The sequence below is a fragment of the Thunnus thynnus genome, chromosome 10 (genome assembly GCF_963924715.1).
Source record: "Thunnus thynnus chromosome 10, fThuThy2.1, whole genome shotgun sequence".
NCBI lineage: Eukaryota > Metazoa > Chordata > Actinopteri > Scombriformes > Scombridae > Thunnus > Thunnus thynnus.
This window is the reverse complement of record NC_089526.1, coordinates 24,184,650-24,195,031: the sequence shown is the minus strand read 5'-3', so window position 1 is coordinate 24,195,031 and position 10,382 is coordinate 24,184,650. Positions and strand designations below refer to the sequence as shown.

General features: G+C 41.1%; 2 protein-coding genes across 4 annotated transcripts; one reads left to right on the top strand and one right to left on the bottom strand.

Annotated features, from left to right (window-relative positions):
- The first annotated feature begins 19 nt into the window (after positions 1-19).
- Positions 20-4,282, top strand: LOC137191794 (E3 ubiquitin-protein ligase rnf146-like). Its single transcript, XM_067602193.1, has 3 exons — positions 20-173; positions 854-913; positions 1,404-4,282. Exon 3 carries the CDS (start codon positions 1,416-1,418, stop codon positions 2,580-2,582), a length of 1,167 nt encoding a protein of 388 aa, XP_067458294.1. The 5' UTR covers positions 20-173; positions 854-913; positions 1,404-1,415; the 3' UTR covers positions 2,583-4,282.
- Positions 4,283-6,045: 1,763 nt separating this feature from the next.
- echdc1 (enoyl CoA hydratase domain containing 1) lies at positions 6,046-9,682 on the bottom strand. 3 transcript variants are annotated; one of them, XM_067602200.1, is made up of 7 exons: positions 9,635-9,682; positions 8,099-8,164; positions 7,276-7,451; positions 7,003-7,145; positions 6,817-6,869; positions 6,591-6,671; positions 6,046-6,478 (listed from the first exon to the last, which is right to left on the bottom strand). In XM_067602200.1, the coding sequence occupies exons 2-7, from the start codon at positions 8,161-8,163 to the stop codon at positions 6,061-6,063; spliced, it is 936 nt and encodes a 311-aa protein (XP_067458301.1). In that variant the 5' UTR covers position 8,164; positions 9,635-9,682; the 3' UTR covers positions 6,046-6,060. The 3 variants fall into 3 exon arrangements, with proteins under 3 accessions (XP_067458301.1, XP_067458298.1, XP_067458302.1); XM_067602197.1 differs by lacking the exon at positions 9,635-9,682 and adding an exon at positions 9,276-9,551; XM_067602201.1 differs by lacking the exons at positions 8,099-8,164; positions 9,635-9,682 and having other exon boundaries at positions 7,003-7,141; positions 7,276-7,358.
- Between the last annotated feature and the right edge of the window lie 700 nt (positions 9,683-10,382).

Sequence of the window (10,382 nt, the reverse complement as noted above, 5' to 3'; positions counted from 1 at the left end):
GTCAAACTGCGTCAGCACGTACTGTTACGTCGCCGTCTTTATCTCCCAGCTTCTTTTTTTTCGGAGGAAAACAAAAGCCTGTTAACATCGGGAATTCGCTAAATTAGCATTGGAAATTAAACCAGTTACATGAACAGTGACTGTACACCAGGGCACGACAGCGAAATATAACGGTACGTAGTTGCTGCGTTGTCTTGTGTCGCGAGAATAAGGTGTTCCTTGCTGTTTATGTCGCGTTGCTAAAATAAGCTAGCGCCGTGTCAGATGAACTCCGTCTATTTGCTGGAGTCAAAGTGCTGCCCTCAGCCTTGACAGCGTTGGCTACATCAGATATTATTGTTATGATCGTTTTGTCAGTCGATAAATCCTTCTGTGCTGTTTGACTCGTGTTTATACTTGTAACGGTAACAAACCAATTGCATTTGAGTAGCTGTAACGTATCTTACGTTGGCTCCACCAACGTTAATAGACTGTCATTAGTTAAGTTTGGTTAGTGTGAGTATTAACATCGTTAGCTGCCGATTTTACTTCAGAAATGTTCTCTCTGCTCATCACTGGCTCTGTCACTGGGCCAGCTGGGTAAGCACGAACTCGTACAGTTAGCTGACACAGTTCACTGCTTGTTGTCAGACAATTAACAGAGCAGCCCTTTGTTCAACACACTTAAGTAACCTCTTACATTTCAGTCATAGCTGAGTGAATGAATGTTAATTTGTAGCCAATCCGTTTTAACATAAGGCTTAAAATGTAATGTTTTGTCACACATGGTTTGATTGACAAATAATGTTTACATGAGGAATGACTGCATTAAAAACAAAAACATTTTCACCGACTGCTTTTTTCCCTTTGGCAGTGGCGAATTTGAAGGTCCATCAGCACTCCTAATGATACATCAGCATTAAGGCTACTTCCAGTAAGTATTAATTCAATATTTATAATTCCCAGTTTGCTCTCATCTTGGGATTGTTTGCTATTTAGTGACAGTAGTTCGTCTTATATTTTTTATTATCTTAACTACCCATCTTTTATTGTTGTCTTATTCAATGAACTCTTTTGCTTTTCAATTATTTTGGTGTGCATTAGTCTCCAAATCCATATTTACCATCTTGTACATTTGTTAATCATTTGTGAAACACTTTGAACTTGTACTTTGACTTGTATGAAAGGTGCTATAAAAATAAAGATTGATTGATTGATAGTTTGCAGTTGAGTGTGACCAGCAGTAAAATAAAAAGTCCTTTCAATGCAGATACTTAATCTCACAGGATTTTTACATCATTTGTTGACCTAAAAAAAATAACAACCACAATAATGATAATAATTTTGACATAAACTTGCTTTTTCAAAATGAATACCGCTAATACAAGCCATAACTGTCTCTTACAATTGTCCCCTTTCCTCAGTACTTCCTAAGGATGGCTAGTTGTGGGGAGGTAGACCACTCTGTTAGCTCGCTTCCATCCAGTAAGAAAGGCGGCAACAGTGGTGGTGGAAGTGGGAACAGTGCAGAATCATCGTGTTCCAGCTCTAGCAACTCATCCCCAGCTCTGTCTGTACCGGAGTGTGCCATCTGTCTGCAGAGCTGCGTCCACCCAGTCCAACTGCCATGCCATCACGTCTTCTGTTTCCTGTGTGTGAAGGGAGCATCCTGGCAGAGCAAACGCTGCGCTCTCTGTAGACAGGAAGTACCGGATGACTTCCTGGAAAGGCCAACACTTCTCTCCCCGGAGGAGCTGAAGGCATCGGCAGGGGGTCGAGGTGGGGCAGCAAGTGATCACGCCTGGTACTACGAGGGCCGTAATGGTTGGTGGCAGTACGATGAGCGAACCAGCCGCGAGCTGGAGGACGCTTTCTCCAAGGGCAAGAAGACAGCTGAAATGCTGATTGCTGGGTTTTTGTATGTAGCCGACTTGGAGAACATGGTGCAGTACAGGCGCAATGAGCACGGTCGTAGACGCAAGATGAAGAGGGACGTTTTGGATATCCCCAAGAAGGGAGTGGCGGGACTGCGTTTGGACACTGAGGGTGGCACTGGGGCAATAGGGGCAGCGGGTCGAGAAAACTCAGCTGATGGGGCTGATACCACAGTAGCAGGTGTACAGCAGCAGGTTACAGGTATCTCCTCTACTGTTACAGCCCCTCCAGCCACTGCCAGACCTCCCACTTCCCTTGGTGGTCAGCCTGGCAGCAGCAGCAGCAGCAGCCCCTCTCTGGAGGATGCTCTTGCACAGCTGCAAATCAGCCCCAGGCCCACTCCTTCTCATGAGCGGTCTGAGGCTGGTGAAGGAGAGGAAGAAGACGAGGAGGAGGAGGCTTCACCCTCCAGGTCCTCTGACCCTCACACCTCCGTGGACGAGTCTGGCTCCGGAGACTGGAGCGACGATGAGGAAGAGGAGGATGAAGAGGAGGAGGGAGGAGATGGAGAACGTGTGGAGCCTTGGGAGGGTAGGCCACAGAGGCAAAGACTGAACCCAGAGGACAGAGCCCCCCCTGGCGCAGAGTCCACCTCTCCCCCTTCCTCATCCAGTAGCAGTGGAAGGTCCAGAATGCCTGATGGCCAGTGTACAGTGACTGAAGTGTAAAGTCATCATTGATACCATCATCACGGTCATTGATACCATCATAATGAAGCCTTTCCTTCACCAAATGGCTGTGTTCCATTCCATTAATTTATTCTTTACTTTATGCTGTCGTTCACTGTGTCACAGATCCGATGTGGGTGGTTTGCTTGGTACCACAGAAATGAAGTATTACACACTCAGTAACAAACATAACCATGTTTTTCAGTAAACAGTTAGTTTAGCAACCAAAGGTGGTGCCTCTTTCTGGCTCACAGTGATTCAGATGTATATGGATGATTTGTTTGTCACCAGCCAGTAGAAGTAATGTTGGTCTTTATGTTCTAGTACTGAGCGTTCTGGTACTGAGACAGCAGGTAGAGCTGTTTGCCAACAGTCAGATGGATACAGCATGTCGTTGTGAGCCATGAAATCTCAGATTCATAATTGTCTATCTAGCACATCATGTGAGGTAGGTGTAACAGACCTTTAGCATTTTGTTTACAGGCTGTCTGTTCTTTTTCAGAAAAGTGGAAGTTAAAAGGTCCAAGTGTCTCGCCAAATTGCTTCTGCAGAACCTAGGTATTCTTTTGTTTTAAATTTATGATCCTGATACCCAAAGGGACTCTTGGAATCTGAGCCAGATCTGTGACATGAAGTGAGAGAAAGCATGAAAGGGGATCTTACTCCCGGATATGGAACTGTAGTGTGTCATTATCATTATCATGAACAGATGCATTGTAATCACCTACACGTTAACTCTCTCAGCTAACATAGCACGCAGAAATGAGCTTCTTAGAGCTCATCATCTGATTACTCTTGCAAAGAATTTATTCCTCAATAACTTGTTCCCAACCTCCACCTGACGTAGTTTCCTTGCTTCAGATTTAACAGTGTATGAAGCCTTTCCTTCAAAATTCTGAAACTTAACGGTTAACTTTTGCGAGTGAAGTCATTTTGAGGCACATTGTGTTTGGTTTGAAGAAAATCTTCAGGATGTTAATCCCCATTAAGAAAAGAAACATGAGTGCTTAATTCATAGTTTTCCAGCATAGTAATGTAACTCAGGAGCGTGCAGGATTATGTGGCTGCCTAACTAGGGTTTGTCTTAGATTTCATTTCAGTTAAATCTGAAGAGATTAAGAAACCTGTTTTTAAATGAATGTGCATAAATAGATCACATATCAAATTCTCTTATATAAAAACTCTTCCCAGCTTGAAATAATTGGAATTTTAACGTGAAGTATCAGTGTTTTTCCCTTTAAAGCTGTTGAGGCCTCTGTAGCCTCATAAGTATTGTCCCTGATGATGAAAGTATTCTCAATTGGTGTGTCACTAAAGTTTTGTGATTTGTGCATGTTTGAAGAGAGAGTTATTTAAACACTACTGGTCAGCAGGATGTTGAATTGATATTTTGGGTTTAGTTTCAGTAATTGTTTTTATTTTGTGTTTGTTTTTGCGTTTCTTATGGTTGTAAATCCTATCTTACATGTGATGTCCAAGGCAGTAAGAGAACAATAACATGCCATCGCTATTGGCCATCCTGCAGAAATTTCAAGTTTGTTATTTTATATTTCTTACGTGCTTACATCATCAGCTCACTATTAGCCTTTCCATTCTGAAGAATAAAGTTTGTGTAACAGTTTTTGCTTGGCAACTTTTTTTTTTTGTTACATGGTTTGTAATTTAAGAATAAATTGTGTCATTTCATCATCCTAAAAGGATCTGCTTTTTGTCCTGTTGTCTTTAAATATTGGTGTATTTCTTGGCTTGAGTCAGTGTTATGTAAGAGGGACTATCAATGGGTCCATTGTAAGATTTCATCTCTTTTTCTCCACACCGCCACCTGTTATGATTCTTAGAAGAACAAAAAGAACAAACCCACATTCTGCCCAAGAGGAGGAGCTAAAGTAGTCAATATCCTTACTTTTCATAACAGCTCCCAAAATAAGTCTTGGATCAAAGTGATGATGCATTGACAAAAAATGCCAATCATTATGGTTCACCTAATAAAGACAAAACTCATGTTTACTGATGCAAAATGTATCTCTAGTTTGTATCAGCTTTTCTACAAGATGTAATTTAGGACCATATAGGCCAAGTGTTTATGTACTGATCATCATTACCATAAGGGGCCTCTTGACTTATCTTCTTGGCTCACCTTGCAGTTGTTTGGTATTCTGACCACAGTAGCTATTAGCGCTCCAGTTGGGTGACTGGCCAGGAAACATACAACCTCTGAAAGGCCAACAAGAGATAAAGGCCTGGTTTCCTCAGGGGACCTGTCCCGCTCTTGCCATTACTGTCAGTTCACATTTGTGCTTTTGCAATGCCTCATTTACTGTATGAACTCAATTTAAATATGCAATGACAAATGAGCTACAAATTTGAAAATATTCTGGATGTGTTTTTCAGCTGTTAAATTTGGCCCAGCTTTGCAGCGTGGATGAGAGACAGAAAATCAGCCAGATAATGCTCTTACCTACAACTGATAATCTCTATAGAATAGAAACAGAGAGCGGATCTTCAAGGCCATAGTGACATATCACGAGCACAGAAGGATAAGCTGAATTAAGCAGAAAAACTGAGGTAAAGAGGAGGGAAGTGCAGCAGTAATACTTTGAATCCTTCAGACAGATACTGATGTCTCATGCTTGTTATATCTCGTCAGTATCTATTGTATTTGTACGTTGCTTTTATCTGTCTGCTTCAATTACACTCAGCCTGGCATGATCTAATCATTACCATAATCACATTTTAAAGGGACATGGAGGAAAGACAGTGTTCGTTTGTTTGACCGATGGGAACGGAGGAGATTTAGACAATGGGGAATGTAGTTCTTCAGGTCCTTGTTTTCATCCGTCCTGGAAATATAATAACATGGAACAATACAGCACATTCACCACTTTACTAGATATTATAAAATGATGTGTGTAATACAGAAAACAATATCAGCCATAAACAGGAAACTGTACTAAACAGTATTAATGAAACAACCAACATCATTTTTTGGGTCAGCTGACAATTTTCAACACATTTTTGTGAACAGAAGACTGCAGAATCCAGTTTCTAAAATATAATCCCCAAAGATACAGGGGAGTTTTTATTTATGGGGTTAATATTAATGGTGGAATAGGCAGCTTCCAGGTGCCACCTATTCTGTTTGGGGGCACCTCAGCGTCCTCTTGATCACATTCCTCATATATATTATAATTTTGTTTTCCTGTTTAAAGTCCCTATACTGCAGGCATAATGTCACATCGAGAGACACCAAACAGCTTTTAAAGTATGTGATAATGAGCAATGTCTCATTAGTGGAGGCAAAAAACACTGGATTAATCACAGTCAGTTCAGTAATGTCAAAGGTGGTGTAGCACCTCTCCGAACGACACCTTCTACACAAATTTGACCTGTACAGGGTTTTTAAAAATGATTCTTTGCTGATCTGAGATTCTCAGATCTAAAAACACAAGACAGACACTTTGGGAAAACTTTGATCAGCTCATTTATGTTTGGACTTGCTGGCCAGTGCCTGCAGGTTAGCCGGACCACCCCACACTGTGCCAAATACATCCTTCTCAGTCCTCAGAGCCTCTGACAGAGGGAGCTCTCTCCCCGACAACACTACCTTCTTCACAGCCTGGATCACTGGGGCAGGCCCTTTTGTATAGTGACTGAGCCAGTTTTCAGCCTGCTGTAGGAGAGTCCCTGCGTCTTCCTCTACCTGAGGGACCTCCATGACTCCATCTGCCAGTCCAATCTGTAGCCCAAAATCAGGGTCTACTTTTAGAGCGCCGCCGAGCAACTTGAGTGAATTCTGGCTTCCGATAATGCGGACAAGTCGTGCGGCACCGCCCCAGCCTGGAACCAGACCCATGTGTTTGTGGACAAACTGGATCACGCTGCCAGAGGCCATTAATCTACAAGAGACAAAGATTATGAGCAATTTCATATGACTGTGCAAAAAAGAACCTGAGGTTCATCAAAAAGAAAAGTATTTCTCGCTTACATTTGCTTATATAAAAACATTACCTGAAATCGCAGGCAGTGGTAAGTTCTGCGCCTCCTCCCAGCGCTCTCCCCTCCACCAGAGCAACAGAGATCAAAGGCAGCCTGCGCTGAGAACACAATTCTGTCAGGATACTGTAATGCACATTACATAACAGCACAACTCCAACTTCTTTTAGCTCTTTTGATGCTGTTGCAGTCTGCGTAGACATTTAGTAGAGTATTGCGAGGGGAAAATGAGAGCTCTTACCTTAGTAGTCTTGTGAGAGTATTCTGCATGAACATACACATCTTCATCCCATCCTACAAGGCAAAATAAACATCATTTAGAGACCAACAGGCGTTAAAGTCCCAAGAATATGCACTAAAAAAAACCAAAACAAGCAGACGAAGCAAAGATGCAGGTGGGCAGAAATGTTTGACTCTCCTGTCCTACCTGTGGGTTAGATATTGCTCTGACAGCGTTGAGGTCCGACCCAGAGCAGAAAGTTCCAGCAGCACCCTGGACGATGAGGCCTTTGCCTTCTGTCCAGTTCTCCAGTTGGCTCACCTTCTCCTCCAGATCTACCATCATACTGCCTGGGAGGAAGGCAGGACTCTGTCTTAACACACACTTAACACACTGATTATGCACAAATTCATTTCATCCTGACAGTACCAATTCAACACTAGTTCATTTCAAAATGATTAGCGTTTAGAGTCACCTTACCGGAGAAGGCATTCATGCGGGAAGGGTTGTTGACGGTCAGTACAGCGATGCCAGACTCCTGTTTGAGCAGATCGATGGAGCCTCCAGCAAAGGCCTGCAGCTTCTCTCTAATCTCCTCCGGGTTGAAGTCATGGATGCTGGAGTAAACACAGCCACTGCTCTGTCTCTGCAGCAGCCTTAGAGGAACAATATTTATAAGATTCTTAAAATCCAATCAATCACATTCAACCAACACACAAATCTGGCTCTCACAGAGGTTTAGAAAGATTTAGGTTTATATACAAAATTAGCGTATTGATGGTTAGTTTAACCTAAATAAAAACATGTTTTTGTAGAAGTGTGTTAATTGATATATCAGTACCAATTAAACTGAATGTGCATATGTGTAACTGTAGTATAAAGAAATAGTATGCTGAATGGGAATCGGACTATTCTTGCTCAGGAATGAAAGTTAACGCTTGCACTCACAAACAGGAGGATGAATGCTTTTAATACACTCCCTTACCTCCCTTACCTCTCTATAAATCAAGCTGATGTAGATATTATACCAAGCAACTCCCACAAACTTCTAAAATATAAAAATATACCATCTCTTATTCTGACTCACTGTAGTTATAAGTCAGAATCAGAGTCGTAATTATTACATATTAACATTTTATAAATGTGAGCACCTGAGAAAAGTGTTTGTTAGATTTGTCTGTGTTTGCGATTTGTGAACAATTATATGGGTCCAACGGCATAGACTTGATGTTCCTTTATTTATGACTTTATTTACCGTCGCCAGCATAGTGATGAATAAATAATGCTGGCTTGGCTCCTTTACCTGGCCCAGGCTCCACCATTACCACTGCCCCTCAGGAGATGTCGTCTCAGTGCACAGAGAACCATCCTGATGCAGCACAGAGATAAAAGAAAATGGGAGAGTTTACTTTCATCGGGGGAAATAACAGTACCTGAGAAACAGCATTTTATATTAAAAAAAAACATTTCCATCAAGATACCCTGCTGATGCAGAAAAATACAATAGCTATTGCTTATTAGCATGTTGTAAAATTAAATTTAACAGAGTTTAACAAGTTCATTCCTCTAACTTTTTGACAAAAGGAACTAACAGCAGAAATGAACTCACAAATGGTCCTGATGGTGGTTAATCTGTGGGCCTTTTTGACAGTGGACATGTTGACTTGTCATAGTGGGAAAAATACAGGTGTTCCTAATGACATTTATGATGGCTCCATTATATTCACATGTCCAATAAGCCATGACAGTGAGTCAGCGTGCACAATACCACAACCCTGAAACTGAAGCAGCTAAATGGAATTCAGCCATCATTCATTTTACTATTTACACCTATGTTTCTCCTAAAATGAAGTGTCAAGATATCTTCTGTGAAAAAGGCCTATTAAGATACAAAGTGTGTACTCTACTGGCAGTGCTACTGAGATGTATTTGATCGCTCACAAAAGTTATTCAGTAGGATGAACTACAACTACCATGTTTTTCTTAAGTTCCTACTATTACTATGTGCCCACTACGTACCCTATGTAGCTTATAATTTTTATGAAAGGGATTGATATTAAAGACCTTACACACTCATAGTCAACCCACACAGATGCTTTCATTCATACTGTCTAATAAGCAAACTGAACTTGATTGACAGCCCCCCTCAATCCCCTGTTAGATGTGTTGCACCAGTTAGGACAATTTAGACTGTACATGGAGTTTGTGACACCATGTAATTCCCAGCATATTCAACTTGACTACAGGTCTAATTTGTCAGGGCAATTAAAAACACCTGTGTGGGTGTTTTTAATGATGCACAGACACAGTGAGAGCTGGGCTTCTCAACAGCTGCTGAAGGAGGACGTTCAAAAACATTTAAACTGGGAAAAGCACATAAAAACACTACAAGAGATCCAGTATGTGCTTAGTGTGTGAGTACTGTATTAGTGGCAGTAAACATAAATCTGCCATAGCTGACATTAAGAAATTTAACTTACATTCACACTCAAATGTGTCGTTTTTTACTGGCAAAAACAGAAGTACCTGAATAGGTTGCTAATGTCATCAAACAGGATGTGAGATTAGCTCTGTAACAGCACTGCTACACGTTAATTTTTTTATGTAAATCATACAGAATTCGTTTAATGTTTACTTTCCTGACTGATTCATGTTAAACCCTGGTCTTGCCTTTCATAAAGCGCAAATGCATCAAAGTTTTGAATGATTTTAAAAACTTTTAAAAGGTCCCTTTCTAACTGTGGGACGTACACATACATACGAGCTGCAGAAAAATTAATATATTTCTTTTATCTACCACAATTACAAAACATTTAGCGACAAAAACGCAGACACCAACCTTGTGAGTCGAGTGGTGTTCCTCTAAAATTCTTCCCTCTGGAAACAAGAGCTCTTCGAAAACAGTGGCAGCACACACAAATGTAGTTCTTCATTCTGTCCACGGGGGGGCGGAATAATACTGCCACGCTGGGATTAATTTGTACACTGTCACCTCTTGCAAAGAGGGACAAAAATGTGTAATTGTTATATTGGGCTACATACATTTTACACAGCACCCTAAAGCCATAACATGTTGAACATGAACTGTGGTGCACTGTAAGTCATTATAGGCCTATGTGCACTGCACAGAGAGATCTGCTCTTTGTCTGTCATAACTCTGTAAACACAGCATACTGAAGAACTGGTGCTTCAGACATGTCCTTATTTGACAAGGGGCTTCAAATAACACTCACAAGTTATAGTACAGTGCTGGCCCAGGCAGCCAACAGTTATATTAACATGGCCTATGAAGGTGAAACAGAAAAAAAAAAAAAAAGTATTTTTCTTTTGGTGTAATTTAAGCTTTGTAATGCCAATGTGTTCGACACCAATGAGCAGACTGATTCTAAAAGGCAATATTGCTGTGGATACTTCCAAGTCTAACACCATGTCAGCGTCTTGTCAAACAACAGCCCGCTCTGAGATTTGGTTTCATGTCTTGCCAAGTCAAACATTTAAAACTGTGTACATCTTCAGATGAAAGTGATAATAATCATTCAGTGGTATTAAACAAGAGGGTTTAGAATAATGGATGACGTTAAGATTAG

Coding starts and splice junctions, on each gene's coding strand:
- LOC137191794 (XM_067602193.1), top strand. CDS start 1,416: ATGGCTAGTTGTGGGGAGGTAGACCACTCTGTTAGCTCGCTTCCATCC.
- echdc1 (XM_067602197.1), bottom strand. Junction 6,870..7,002: donor GAGCAATATCTAACCCACAG/GTAGGACAGGAG, acceptor TTTGCCTTGTAG/GATGGGATGAAGATGTGTAT. Junction 6,479..6,590: donor ACCACTGCCTGCGATTTCAG/GTAATGTTTTTA, acceptor TGTCTCTTGTAG/ATTAATGGCCTCTGGCAGCG.